This window comes from Enhydra lutris, unplaced genomic scaffold (assembly GCF_002288905.1).
Source record: "Enhydra lutris kenyoni isolate GAN:26980312 unplaced genomic scaffold, ASM228890v2 scaffoldscaffold43, whole genome shotgun sequence".
NCBI classification, from domain to species: domain Eukaryota; kingdom Metazoa; phylum Chordata; class Mammalia; order Carnivora; family Mustelidae; genus Enhydra; species Enhydra lutris.
The window spans coordinates 3,137,760-3,152,300 of record NW_019154127.1 but is presented as its reverse complement, the minus strand read 5'-3'; the positions used below and the strand labels follow the sequence as shown (position 1 = coordinate 3,152,300).

At 53.1% G+C, this 14,541-nt stretch overlaps 1 protein-coding gene across 1 annotated transcript in view; it reads right to left on the bottom strand.

Moving 5' to 3' along the window:
• Positions 1-1,399: 1,399 nt before the first annotated feature.
• Positions 1,400-14,541, bottom strand: part of LOC111155709 (hormonally up-regulated Neu-associated kinase) — a 98,754-nt gene continuing 85,612 nt past the window's right edge. The window contains exons 9-11 of the mRNA XM_022516029.1: positions 11,389-11,436; positions 7,479-7,659; positions 1,400-4,703 (exon numbers count right to left, since the gene is read on the bottom strand). Coding sequence (XP_022371737.1) covers positions 4,045-4,703; positions 7,479-7,659; positions 11,389-11,436 — 888 coding nt within the window. The 3' untranslated portion in view covers positions 1,400-4,044. The remainder of the gene's footprint in view (positions 4,704-7,478; positions 7,660-11,388; positions 11,437-14,541) is intronic.

Here is a 14,541-nt window from a genome sequence, read left to right as displayed (position 1 = left end):
ACCGAGAGGCTTCCAGACCCCCCCCAAAAAAAATATCAGTCTTGCACTCTTTCTGAATTCATTTCATTTTGTGACATGGCTATTGAGAAGATGTTTTATATTGATTTCATCTAGTAAAATCCAATAGCATTTTAAAAGCTAACACAGATAACTAAGCGTCCCAGGGGTCGCTGCTCACTTGGAAGATCTGTTGAGACAGAAAGTCTTTCTCTGGTGGTTGGATGGTGAAAAGAGTGTGATGCGCAGAATCTTAAGAAACCGCATGATTCTGATACTGACCTGAAATTGCAAAGACCGGTCTATGGAAGGAACTTAAAGACACCTGTTGTAATGACAGTTTGTTCGCGGTGGACTCCCCACTCTGTCCACGACAGCCACACTCTGACTTCTGCGTGTTCTTGGAGGGGGGAGCCCTGCCTCCCAGACTTGCTCTGGCACCAGCTCACTTAGGGATGCTGGGGAGTCCTTAAACCATTCAGGGCCCCAGTTTTCTCTTCTGCAGAAAGCTTGGGGTTAAAGCACATCATCTCAGGTCCCTTTCTGTTCTGAAATGTTTCTGATCCCTGGGTGGAAAGAGCATCGCCAGAACCCGATACTCATTGTGGCTCCCTGAGCCCACCACACTTCAGGAAACCTCGCATGGCAAAAGGTGCACTCCCACTACGCCATCCTCTGAGCCACACAATGCAGGGGGACACAAGGCTTTAAGCAAAGTGATATATATGTATATATATGAAAAGCTTTTTATAGACAGTGATGAGTGAAGTCAGAACTGGGACAATTCAACCCTCCCATTCCCCCTCATCACCCTTCTTCCCCCAACCCGAAAGCAAGGACAAAAGTTGGAGGTACTATTCACAGATGTCATTCTTCATGTGCCATTTTCAGAATCTCCAAGGGAGATCCTGAGCCTGCTGAAAAAGAGAGAAAATGTTGATTTTTCTTGAACCACTGTCTGCTGTCCTTCGGTCAGATAAGAATTCTGTGGATCAGGGCACTTGGGTGGCTCGGTGGGTTAAGCCTCTGCTTTTGGCTCAGGTCATGATCTCAGGGTCCCGGGATCGAGCCCCACATTGGGCTCTCTGCTCAGCGGGGAGCCTGCTTCCCCCTCTCTCTCTGCCTGCCTCTCTGCCTACTTGTGATCTCTCTCTCTCTCTGTCAGGTAAATAAATAAAATCTTTAAAAAAAAAAAAAAGAATTCTGTGGATCATACACCTGCGACGAGGGAAATGAAGCGGTGATACAGGAATGGAAGATGTCTGCAGATGCCCTACAGCTGGGTTCCCACCTGTATGCAGTCCGAGGTGGGGTCACGGGCGTAGAAAACAGCCTGACTGTTGAAACGTACTCAATGTGTTAAGATTTACCAAATGCAAAGAAATGAAGCAGTCGAAGTGAGGGAAAAAGTGTATTTCACAGTCATTATAAAAGTACATATATTTAATAATGGTGACATAAATACGGTCCTTACTCACGACCAAATTGTACAATTACACTTGACTTTTTCCTCCTGGACTTCACGTGGCGACAGGTCAGTCATTTCCATCGGTTAACTACAGGCTGACTGAGGTCATGGGCACAGACTAATGAGAGACAGTCATGGGTCGCAGAGACAACACACTCAGTACTTAACCAAAGGGACAGTCAAGTTTCCCATATAAATATAATAAAATAATAAAGAATTTAACATTTCTTCTTTCACTCGGTTTCATAGATTTGTCAGGTGCTCACATACAAAAAATACAGTTGGCTCCCCCCTTTTCTCACTCCCCCCTCACCTCTCACCGGATTCTGGAATAAACCTGAGTTCACAGTTCAAGCTACCAATGGTGACATGGTCAGTTAGTTGCATGACCATCCGTGGCTGCTCCTGGATTGAGGAACAGAATACATGTCCCAATGAGCTAAGAGCGATACAGAAAAACACTATGTTCTAAAGGCAAGTACAATACGAGAACGAGACACAGAGGGCAAGAAGTCCACAAGGCACAGGGACGGGGCCTACAAACCCGCAGAGCGGGACACTTGCTAAAACAGTTCCTTTGCTGATCAGAAACCAGACACTTCACATCCAATGGAGAGGGGTCTTTTTCAGATGCTTTTCTTCTCTCTGCTTAAAAAGCTCCATTTTCAATGGAAAGTTCTGGAACCCAGTCTGGAGCCACAGAGAGGGATAACACCAACACCCAGGAACCCGACTCCTTCATAGCAAGCCCTAGAGCCGGGAGGACCCCATTGAGGGGGGAGGCAGCGGCTGCAGGGTCTTGTCAAGATCAGCCAAGACTGGGCCTATCCCAGCGGCTTCCAGGGTCAGCCAAATATCTTTCTGCCTCGGTCAGAATCGTGTAGAGCAGAAGGAGGTCACAATGGCTAAATGAGAAAAGATGAAGAAGCACCCCACAGCTCCCCAGCCTGGGCTGGCTGCCGGGGGAATGAAGGTGGGCTTCGCACTTCTCCAGGCCCACGGCCTGTTTCAGACTCGGAGGGCTGAGCAGACTAGCTTTGGGGTGACCTGTGGGTTCTGCTCATGCCTGCACGAGCCAAGAGCTGAAGACCCCGAACCACGGTGTGACCTGTCTCCTGAGCTAACCACGATCTGCCCCGTGCTGGTTCTTCTTCTTTCTTTTTTTTTTTCCCCCAATTTTGCTCATGACGGAGTGGCCTCCCCTCCGCAATCAAGCCCCAGGGCCCAGGCTCCACGTGGAGGCGGCCCCAGCAGGCTCCTGCGAGACATGGTCAGACAACAGGGAGATCCACAAAGCCATGCAGGGATGGCACAGACAAGGATCCGGAGACGCATCTTTGGTTCAAGCCCTGGCAAAAGGTGTGAACATGGGACGCAGACTCAAAGCGCGTTCGAGGAATGCTGCTCTCCTCAGAGAACACGTGGAACTGCTTTTCTGACCACGATTCCCGCCGCGGGAGGCGGCTCACAGCTTACAAAGAACTCGTCCGGCCGAAACCACTCTTGGTCTCTTGGCAGCCCCGAAACAGCACCGAGCAGAGGTAATGAATGGTGCTTTCCAAATGCATCCACATTGAACCTTAATGTCTTCTCTCTTTCTCAATACCCAGCTGTAACTAGGTCCCATGCCTTCCAGAAGGTTAGACTGTGTTGGTAAGGTGGAAAGAACACAGGGCCCACGGCGATCATGCCCTCCTGCAGGCCATCATGGGGAAGGCCACCGGCCACTGAAAGCCTCACATGGGAGAGCACCCATGCCCTCCACATGTATCATCTCGTGAAAACATGAGTTTGGTAGGCTCGCTTCTCATCTCCCCACCCAAGTTTTTAAAATCCTGTTACTTTGATTTGACATCCCCTAAGGAAAAATCATCTTTGGAAAAGATAAGTCGACACTTAGCAAGTTTCAACCAAAAATGATGGCAAATGTGTGTCCCCTTTGGCCTTTGCCTTTCGTTGGGGTGCCACTGTCTGGCTCCATCTTTGCCTGCCCCTTCCCACGCAGAGAGGGTGGCACCGCGGGCCGAGGCTGCGGCCCACTTTTCTCGGAGGCGTCCGAGGCCTGGCTGATGAGTCAGCAGCTCCCCGGGCCCTGCGGGGAGTCACCTCTACTAGAGGAAGGGGAACCGCTCTGGGACACTGCCAGTCCCCACGTGACAGGCTCCCTGCTGAGAAGTCAGAGTCCCGAGAGGCACCCCCAGAGTACAGCATGAGCATAGAGCCCATAACAGGCTGGGATAGGGGTAGCCCAGAGGCTGATGGCCACAGTGGCCCAGTAGGGGGAGGCGGGCAGAGGGCTGGTGGGCGGGCAGGCAGAAGCAGGACACAGAGACTGCACCTCTAGCCAGACATCCGAGTGAATTCCGGCATCTCTGGGGTCCCTGTGCATGGCCGGGCTGTGCAGGCTTTGGGTCTGTGGGTGTCAGCCATTCACAGTTGGGAGACGGCACGGCAGGGGGAGAGGAGAGACCCTGAAGGAGGCTCCCATGCAGCCTTCCAGTCGTCACACCCTGATGCTCATGGGGAGCTCTGTTCCTTTGCTTTCCTCACAATTACCCAGAATCCCACCCCGGCCCAGGTCAGCACTGGCCCTTGACCCCATCGGGCATGTCGAAGGAGAGGCTCACGGGGGCCATGGGCTGCAGCGGGGGCATGCTGGCCTCCAGGGGCCGGTCTGCGGAGGGCTGCAAGCTTTGCTGGCGTTTCCGCAACATCTGTCCGATGCCCATCATGGGGAACCTGCCCCGGCTTTTCACGCAGTTTGGGCTCCCCAGGGGCTGTGTGGGGCCACTGCTGGGAGCTGGAGATGGGGAACACATGCCCTCTTCCTTTGGGGGGCTGTTCTTTTCTTCGTGAGCAAAGGAGACCAGAGTGGGATGCAAAGGAGTCTGCAGGGGGGACAGGCTTCCGGGCAGCAGAGCCGGGGAGAGCGTCCGCTCACCGGGACTCCCACGGGCCAAGCCCCCAGGCGAGCCGAGAATCCTATAGTGATGAGATGGGGACAGTGGCTCCGTGTGGTCCTCGCGATCCACGGACTCGAAGGAGCGTACCATATCCAGCACCAGGGGGTCTTCCTTGGGGGGCAGGCCAGGGACCCCAGGGCCCTGCTGAGGGGGCTCTGGTCTCTTGACAATCCTGGGGGTCCTGGGAGGGGGGACAGGGATGAACTCCATGGAAGAAGAAGCCACACAATTGGAGTCTGAGGTTTTGCGGAAAATATTGCGGCAGCCGAAGGAATCTGCACCCAAGAAAGCAAAGGACAAAGGAGAGAAAGCAAAGGACATCGTGAGGAGAGTTGTATCAACCGTGCGAACGGCCCTCCCCGGCCTGCTGTGGCCTCCTGACCGAGCCAGACCCCTCCTGGGGAGACCAGAAGGAACCAAGAAGCAAAGGGCTCCGGCGTCCGGCGCCCCCCACAGGGAACCAGATGCTCTTCCTAGGACAGAGGGGACAGCAGGCCGGGGACAGGCGGCCTCCCGCATCCTGATCTGCCCACGGCACCACCTTAACATCTGCTCTCCTTCCGGTCGCTGAACTCCAGACCCTGCCAATGAGTCTTTGAATAAAAAAAGTATGTGGCTCAGCAGAACCACCGCCCCACACCCAGAATGACACACACCTGGCCTGGCTTGCTGTGGACCCATGAACTTGGTCCTCAGACAACTGACCCTAGAAGGAGTGTTTCCCTCGTGACTTTGTTTTTTGTGTTTTTTTTTAAATTGTGGTTTTAAAAAATGACATAAATTTCTCATCTTAATCATTTTTCGGTGTACAGTTCAGTAGGGTTAAGTATATCCCGTGTTATTGTGAAATAAAATTCTTAGTGGCAGAAATCTAGAACTCTCCCCGACTCAACAGGAACTCCCGTTCCCAGCCCCTGGCACCCACCAGCCTGTTTTCCGTCCGTGACTATGACTACCCCAGGCGCCTCACGTAAGTGGGATCTCTGGTGCCTTCTGGGACCAGCTTGTCTCACTGAGCAGAATCTTCTCGACGCTCACCCATGTGGTAGCAAGTGTCCGAATTTCCTTCCTCACGATGCCCAGTCGGACCGGAGCCTCACCCAGTTCTGACAGGGGTGACACACTCCTCGTCTACACACCGAAGGCCACAGGCGAGTCCCCACAGTTTCCACCTCAAGCAGGCCCAGCCTGGAATCCAGGTTTGCAAACGGGGCCAGAAAGAAAGGGAACCCCCCCAAATTTGAAGTGCAGGGCAATCAGGCCAAGTTCCTGTGGAGCAAGGCCGGCCTCAGCGTCCCTTCTCTGCCACCAGGCTTTACGGGCCCCCGTCAAGCCTCAGCCGCAGGATCAAGCAGTGATTCTCGAGCAGCCGAGGCCGCCGGGCATCCTCTTCGCCTCACATAAATAAATCGCAGATCCCGAATAAATCTCCTCCTCGGGCCACCACAGATGCCTGAGGTCCGCCGGTGGAGACAAGCAAATTCTCACCAACGGCTGACGTGCCCGGTGGGCCAGCCAGCATGCAAGCATCCCCTCCTCTCCCCACCCCTCCCTGCGATGGCCGTGGGCTCCTAATTGGTGGCCCGTGGTCCCCCTCCTCTGCCCAGTCCTGTGTCCTCCACTTCCCCGGAGATGCAGAGCCTGTGAGGACTCCCACGCACGCCCTGCTCATCTCCAGCCCAGAGTCACCTGGAAGTCACCCGCACACTGCATTACCCTCCCACCCCCTCAGCAAGGGCCTGCTCCCCAGCCCCCCACCCTGTGAGCGCTCTGGCTGGCTCCTCCTCATCCATCCTCATCAGGAGGCAGGCGGCTACACGGGTCAGGAGAGAAAGTTCTAGAGCCAGGCGGCCCACCGGGAAATCTGGACTCTGCTGCTCACCAGCTCTCTGACTTTGCACAGTTCCCTGTGCCTGGTTCCTCTGCTCTAGAGAGGAGGGTGAGAATAAGCTCACTGGGGTGAGCTAAGAGCCTGAAACAGGGTCCGCCACACAGCGCGTGCTCAGTGCTAACGACTGCGACCTGCCAGGCTCTCAGACGCCTCAGGGCGAAGGAAGAAAAATGCAAAGAAACCAATGATGATGGGCCGAGGAAACTACCAGGCATGGAATCTACCTCAAGGGTGGCAAAGTTTTCCAAAGTATCAGCACTGACCTAGACTTTCTTGGGGACAAGCACGAGAGAGCACCATCAAGGGCCCGACTTCGCTGCTGGTGACCACGCCAGAGAGCAGAAGCACTAAGGGGGGACAAACAGAGCTCCACCCAGAGAGATCCCCTGCCTTCTGCGAGCTCAAGAATGAAACTGAATCCAGTGGAACTTTCCTCCCCGGCTGAGAACCAGGTCTCTCCTAGGGGAACAGCCCCACTGCTCGGAGCTCTTTGAATCTTTCCAACACTTTCCCGCCCCCCACGCCCCTCGCTTTCCACACCTCTCCGTGCTGTCCCGGAGGAGCGAAACTTGTGTTTATCAGTTACCCAAGGGAACGAATTTGGATCCTCTGAGGGTCAGGATCTTAGCTCACAAGAAGCCAACAGAGCAGGGGTCTGAGGCCCCCACCCGCAGCCCAGAGCCCAGACTCTATCGACCAGGCTTCAGAGCCTCTACCGGGCTCTCTCCTGTGCACACTCTCTCAACACCGTGCCCTGCACCCCGATCTCTGTTCCTATAATACTGAACACCTGTCCCTTGTTCCACAACACTGGGCACCCCCGTCTCTACTCCTGCATCCCAGTCTCTGCTGCTGGAATATTTTGTTCCCTGATCTCTGCTCCCAACCACGATACCATGTACCCCGTCTCTGCTCCCACAATACAGTGCAACCACCTCCCCCCACCACCCCGCTGTCTCAAAGCCTGCCTTCATAGGCAGCCAATACCGCACGGTCTGGACCTTGATGGTTCTCAGGTTCCCTTGGTGTGCTCCCTGCCTTCCCACGGGCACAATAATCACTTGTATCCCAGGGGCCCACACAGCCATCCATGAGGGGTACGCAGCGACCATGCATCTTGAAACACAAGGGATCCAGCCCGTAGCCCGAGCTGACCTACCTTTGTCAGGGAAGCCGGCCTTGGGGGCCTTGCGGTCCTTCAGCAGCGCTTTCGTGTTCTGAATCTGCGTGATGAGAGAGGCCGAGGGCTGTTTGTGCGTGGGCGCGTTCTTGTCCGGCTTCTTGGAAAACGGCCGATGAAGAAAATCTCCTCTTTTTTCTTGTTCTTTGGGCTTTTCATCCTTCAAGTCAGAAGTAAACACATGGACTCAGACACACACAGATCTCCGAGGAGATCTGAGACAGCCCAGCCTCCCAAAACTCTGCTCTCAACTGCACGATGAATGTCGCAAGAGCCAGGGCCCTGTAGACGCTCCGGGGAAGCCCCCTTCCCTGCCATACCACCCCACCCCGGGGCCCACAAGCCAGCTTCCATCACCCCCAGCTCCCTGCATGGCATTGTTTAGAGGTGTTCCAGCAAGGGCAAGGTCACCCTGAGGAGGTCAGTGGTTCCAGAACACGCTGAATGAACACGCCCATGAGGACTTCTGGAAATCTCTTCACTTATCTAAAGCAGGGCCCTCAGATTCAGCCCACAGAGGAGACACAACCACTTCCATCCCCATCTCTACTCCTGTGTGTTCAGTCAAGCCAAGGAGGCGGGAGCCCTGAGCCGCCCTGGGCGTTTCTGACCCGTGCCCACCCTTGGTCACTCACGCCCTCGCGTGCGCGCTTAACATTGGCACTATTTAGCCATTTTTGCTCGAAGTCTTGCCTTCCCTGAACTCTACCAGGATCCCTCTGACGGGAGTGAAGTTTTCTATTTTACGTATCTTCCACCCCACAGCCTCTGGCATAAAGCCAGACATACAGAGAAGGTTTAATAGTTATTGAAATGTTTATTTTAAAAAAGCCAGTGAAAACCGAACTGAATTAAAATCGAGTTCAAGCTTCTGAGAAGGGAGTGATACGGCTCTGGAGTTCCTTCTCTGGCCCTGAAGAGTGTCTGATGTTTACCATTTAACAGAGTCCCTGACCTCACCACCAGGGAGGGGGAAAAAAAAGACAGTTTTGCATTTTTGCCTTCAGTGTTGAGAGCATTTGCAATTCAAGAGAGCTCATCCATTTTTCATGGGTGTTGTTGAAAAGCTTGTAAGGAAGCCTTGGAAGGCCCTTTCTGATGAGGATTTTCAAAGCCTCTCCAGAGTGGGGTTCATTACGCCCACTCTGAAAATGGGAGGGAAGGAATTGAAAGTGGGGGTGCCATGCTGAGCCTGGTGGTCTCCGTGAGGGCCACGTGGCTGTCACCAGTGTAGGGCCGAGGTGGGAAGAAAGGAGAGGCGGAGCCCAGAGAGTGATCATTCTCTCCCGTTGCCACTGCAGGCCCTCTGGAAGCCTGGGGCAGGGCCAGGAGAGAGAAAGAGCGGGACACAGGGGCTGGCGAGGGACAAGGACTGAGCTGTGGTCCCCAGGCTTCAGGTCAGCATTGGGGATGGCACAGAGAAGGCTTGTGCTCCAGGTCCCAATGCAGAATATTACTGAGTGGAAAGAGGGGGTCGCCTGCTCCAGCCCATCTCGGTCAAGGCCACGGTTCTTTACTGCTTCACTCTCCCTGTTTCAATGAAACACCAACAACCCCTTCTCTAATGCAAAGGGGAGCAAGCTTTCACACGCCCCCGTGCCCCAAACATCAAAGGGCACATGAGAGGCTTGTCCTAAAAAGTCTGGCAAAATTTCCTCCTCTCACACTGTTCTTTCTACTGTTTTTATGAGGAAAGTCACCAGGTCCACTGTTGACACTCTGAACAGCAAAAAGGCAATCAAATGCACTTCTATGAAACACTGTAAAACAGTGTTTGGAAGGAAAGACAAGATTGGCGTTCCCTCCTTTTCAGGACTGGTCTACAATGAGTACAGTTTCCTTTGGGCTGCTCTGGGACCCTACTCTTTAGAGGGCTGCTTGGTTTCATGGCTTCATTTTAGCTCCTCCCCAGCTCTCTTTGGCTTCTCAAAAGCTGAAAAGTCAAGATGCAAAGTTTCTGGGCCCCAGCAACACCACTTAACCAGAGTTCATTAGCATGGAGAGGCATGAGTTTTCTGCAGAGAGAACCCAAGGTTGGCTCTAGAAATCTCTCTGGTAACTGACGAAGGGATATTTGGCACCAAACAGAAAGCTGCTATGGGGGGGGGTCAAAGGAGGGGGGAAATGGAATAAGGACACCTGCTCGGGCCACCCTGTTGAACCTAATCCCAGGACCCTACACCCTAGTGTTTCTTCCAAAGGCCCCAGGACGCCCTTCTCCAGCCTAGAAGAATGGGTGATTTCATGGTGACCAGTTTCCTGGGGGGATACCAAGAATTCAGAGTCCGGCAGATCTCTGCCAGGGATAAACTGCCCGATCGATCTGTGTGGATGGTCGACAGCCCACATGAGGGACGTGTTTGCATGTCACCAGCCAATCTCAGCGCCCTCCAAGCGCAGGTGACCGAATGCTACCAATCATCCAATTATACCTTTTCATTTGCATGCCCTATTTTCTCCACAAGAGATCTAGGGAACAGGATGCGAAACTGCTTTATGTAACAGAAACAGATCTTCAGAGGGACTCATTATGTTCCCCCTTCGACATGCCCACACCCGCTCCCGCGCTCCCCTCCCAGCGATGCTGCTGCCTGCGCGGCCTCTTTGGTTTTCTTCTGATTCTCACTTGCTCCCCCCACCCACACCACCCACCCCCACCGCAATCGAACTCCCCAAGGCAGATCAGAGAGGGGGACCCCAAGAGGACCCAGAAGCAAGCCCCGTACAAACCTCCTGGTTTTCTTTAAACCACTTTCTACCCACTGCCCAAGTGAGCGGACGTTTATAAAACTGGACACTTTGAAAATGTGGCATCATAAAGGAGGGTCTACCCAAGACTCTTCTAGTGCCAGGACTGTTTCAGAGAAGAGAGAAAGCAGCTAGTGCGTGATGGTGCACCGGGCTTCTGGAAGGAGCGGTCTGCAGGCCTGACAGTGAGTAGGAAGAGGAAAAAGGAGGTCCTTAGCCTCTGAGATCTGAGCCCCAGCACTGGTCCCTTGAGACTTGTCCCTGTGACTCCAGCCTCCTGCCTTTCAAAGAGCAGGACCTCTTCCCTTTCCTCCTCAGCTCTGCTCCTGTGGGAGTAACAAGGTGACCTTCCGCTGGGATGGCCCAGGGGCCCAGGTGTTACTTGCTGGTTGCTTTGGGAAAGCCACAGAGATCTGATTTTGCCACAGAACAAACACAACAGAGTTGAGAAAAAGAGGGCTTGGTTCATAAATTAGGCCATGGAAGCTCTGGACTATCGCACAGCCCACTTCTCATGCAGGTAGAGACATAAACGCATAGCCAAGTATAGAGTTACAGCAAGACAATAAAAAATAGTCAACTAAACCTAGAAAGCACCAGTCTGATCTGAGGGGATTCTGATAAACCCACTCACAACTGGATTCTGCATTTTAATTCCAGACTGGGATGGGGGGAGGGGATGTGGAATCCAGATGGCCCCAAGCAGAGAGATCCCTCAACCTTCAGGGTCATATGTCATGGTTAATTTCAAGTGTTGACTTGGCTAGGCCATGGCACCCAGTGTTTGGTCAAACAGCAGTCCAGATGTTGTTGTGAAGGTTACTTTTCAGATGCGATTAAATCAGTAGGCTTTGAGTAAAGCAGAGGACCCTGCACAATGTGGGTGGGCCTTGTGCAATCAGTTGAAGGCAGTAAGAGGAAAAAGACTGAAGTGTCCTGAGGAAAAAGGAATTCTGCTTCCAGAAGGCCTTGGGACTGAGCTGAAACATCCATTTTTCTCTTGGTATCCAAGCATCTCTCTCCCTCTCTCTCTCTCTCTCTCTCTCTCTCACACACACACACACACACACACACACACACACACTCTGTTGGTTCTCCTTGGAGAACTTAGACGAATTCATCATAACCCCCAAGTTCTTACCTGCACAGCATGAAATTCAAGGTCTCTTGTCCAGGTGTCCAGGGAGGCCTGTGAAAAGCAACATTTTCAACAATTTAGAAACTGCACCTGCTGTTTATCCCCTAAACTCTATCCCCTACCACCTGCAGTTCTGGCTGAGAATTATTCATTTCCATGTTTAGAGACAAGAAGCCAAACTCTTAAATCACCACGAAAGTAGCAGATGCTCCAGGTCATGCACTGAGTAGGTTTTCTAGCTAAGTTTTTAATTAAAGTCTAAGACACATAACGGAGGAGTGCTCTAACAGCAAGGGAGTGGTTCAACCAATGCATTTTCTCCAAGAGTAAAAACACACACGGAACGAGCACCCAGACCAAGATACAGAACCCAACTGTACCCCCACCCGTGTCCTCTCCCAGTCCCCAAAGGTAACCACAACTCCAATTTCCAACAGCACGGAGTGTCTGATTTGATTCCACACTTTATTTTTACAAGTTGCATAGATTTGAAACAAGACACCAAGGGAAAGTTTTAGTATTTTCCCCTTAAACTTACTGCCCCTGTGATGGGTTTTATTGCATTCCCCCTAAGTTCATACACTGGAGTCCTCACCCCCAGGATCTCAGAATGAGACCTTCTTGGAAGACAGGGTCAGGACAGGCCGATCATGTCCCCTTTGATGCTTGGGGGATAGGAGCGTGTGAAAGCGCATTCTCCTTTGCCTTTGAGGAGGGGGCCTGTTGGGGAGTCACCTTTACGGAGGTCATCCAGCCCCACTGCGATGGGACTGGGATTCTCATTAAATGGGGGAAACTGGACCCAGAGACGCACACACAGAGAAGAGCAGGTGAAGACACAGGCAGATTTCAGTGGTGCTCTAAGTCAATGAACCCCGAAGATCCTGGTAACCCCCCATAGCTAGGAGGCACGGGGCAGGTTCTCCCCTCACTGCCCTCGAAGGGAACCAACCTTAGGCCTGGACTTCTGGCCTCCAGAACTTAGAGACAGCGAATCCTCGCTGTTGAGCACCCTGTGTGATGCTTTGTGACAGCAGCCCCCCGCACACGGGTCCGGTCCCTCTGTGACCCCCCACACAGCGTCCTTCCCAGGCTGCCCCATGGCTCTGCGCCACAGAGGAGCCCTCCAGCCAGAGCTGACTTTGCTCTGCACATGAGCGATTTTAACAAAGGTGGCATCTGGTTCTCTGCAGCTTTAAGAAGCCAGTTTAAGTGTGATGGCTGCCTCTCCTTGACCTCCACGGCCCTTGGTCCTTGAGGGCAGCTTTTCTTTTCTTTTCTTTTTTTTTTTTTAGAAAGAGGAGTCCCTGGGGCACATGCTCGAGGTGTTCTAAGGTGAGACAGATGTCCCACTTTTACAAACATATTTGCCATCTTTTAAAGTTAGAGGAGGAGGAGAAAGGTGGGGAAGTCGTCCAAGAACAGCCCTGTAATCCCAAGGGGGAAATTATTCCAGCTTAATTCTGCTCCTTTGTCTCCTAGGAGAAACAGAACTGGAGCCGAGAAGAACAAAGAGGCCACGCACGCTCCCAGGACACGGACATGGCCCCGAGCCACCCCCGAGCCACCCCGGTGCCAGCTAGTGCATGACCTGAAACCCATCCCTCTCCCCGCAGCTTTTCCTGGACCAGCGGATGGCGACTGGAAGGAGGCTCACAAAGGCTCCAAGGGGGCTTTATCTAGAAACCCTGGGCCCCTTCAGCTCTTCTGAACACGCTTTCTAACTGGCCCCATTCCACGCTCTGGGCTCCAATAGAGGCGGGTGAGACAATCTTGTAACTTGTAACGGCCTGTAATTTAATTAGTACAGGTATGGCTGCTGTTTGGAGAAAACAAATGGCTCATAGAAAATTGAAATGCTCTTTTTCCATTAGCGTTCCTATTGAAACCCTAACCAGTAAATGTTTCAACAAGTGTTTAAAACACTCGCCATGTGTTTTCAGGCCAAATGAGATAATCATCCGAGAAAAATAATCTGGGTGGAAAAAAAAAAAAAAAAGGCCGTTTTCCCATCACAGATGCTTTCAAACAAACAATCGCAGGGGTCAGGTTCAAGGGCGACCAAGGACACGGGCATCAGCAAGGTGACTCGGAGGCCACTTAGGGCACACACATGGGGCACTGGATATGTTGTTACTGGAGTCCCTCAAGAGTCAAATGCAGACCAAGAGGCAAGGGAGCCTCATGGTGAATTCTGAATCCTCTGCACCCCAGTTGAGGTAACAACCCTCAGAGCAAGCGACTGGATGTGCCTCCCTGCCTTAGGGCTTGGGCAGCAAAAGGGACACTCCCTGCTCTTAATGAACTCACAGTCCAGAGTGGGAGATAGACATGAGTCAAACACTCCCTGAGCAACAGAACGTGCAAATGGGACAAGTTCCAGGACGTGGAATGGAGTGTGACAGCCTGTAGAGAGAGGGGACCCAATGGCAAAAGCCAGAGAATGGCAGGGGTTGGAATCTGAAGACAGAAGATATCAATCAGCAAAGAGAGGTGATGAGAACGTTCTGGAAGAAGGAAACAGGGAATGCATAGCGCTGGGAGCCAGGAGAGCACAGAAGTCTGAAGGTCCCGTGGGTCTGAGCCCACAGCAGGAACCGGGGCTGCGTGTGAAGGTCTGGGGGACAAGTTAAATGTGGCGGCTGTGTCCCTGACTTTGTCTTCCAGGTGAAGGAAGCCTTCAAAGGCTTGGAACAGGGAAGTGATCCCATCTGAATATGGATGGCTTGGCTCTGGCTAGCATGCCGAGAAGCGAGAGGCAGGCATTCATGGGAAAGGGGGTGACCAGCGAGGACTGTGGCCAACATCCAGGCCAGAGGCGGTGCTGTCTGGATGGGGGGTGGGAGGGTCGAGACGGAGGGGCGGATGGGGTTTGAGAGGTTTAGGTGTCAAGCTGGCAGGGGGGCCAGGAAGAGCAACTCCTGTGTTTCTGCCCTACACTGAGTGTGGGCGGTCACCTGCAGAGGGACACAGGGGTGGGGCAGTTCCAGGCATGCTGGACTGGGGACACCTTTGCTCATGCAGGAGGAGGGTTAGTAAACAACCAGCCAGAGGGGTCTGGAGCTCAGGGGAGTCTGTCCCCTACACCACCTGCGCCCCCCTGCCCTCAGCCTGAAAGCCGTGCTCCGGCTTGGGGCTCAGCCCCGGAGCACCCCC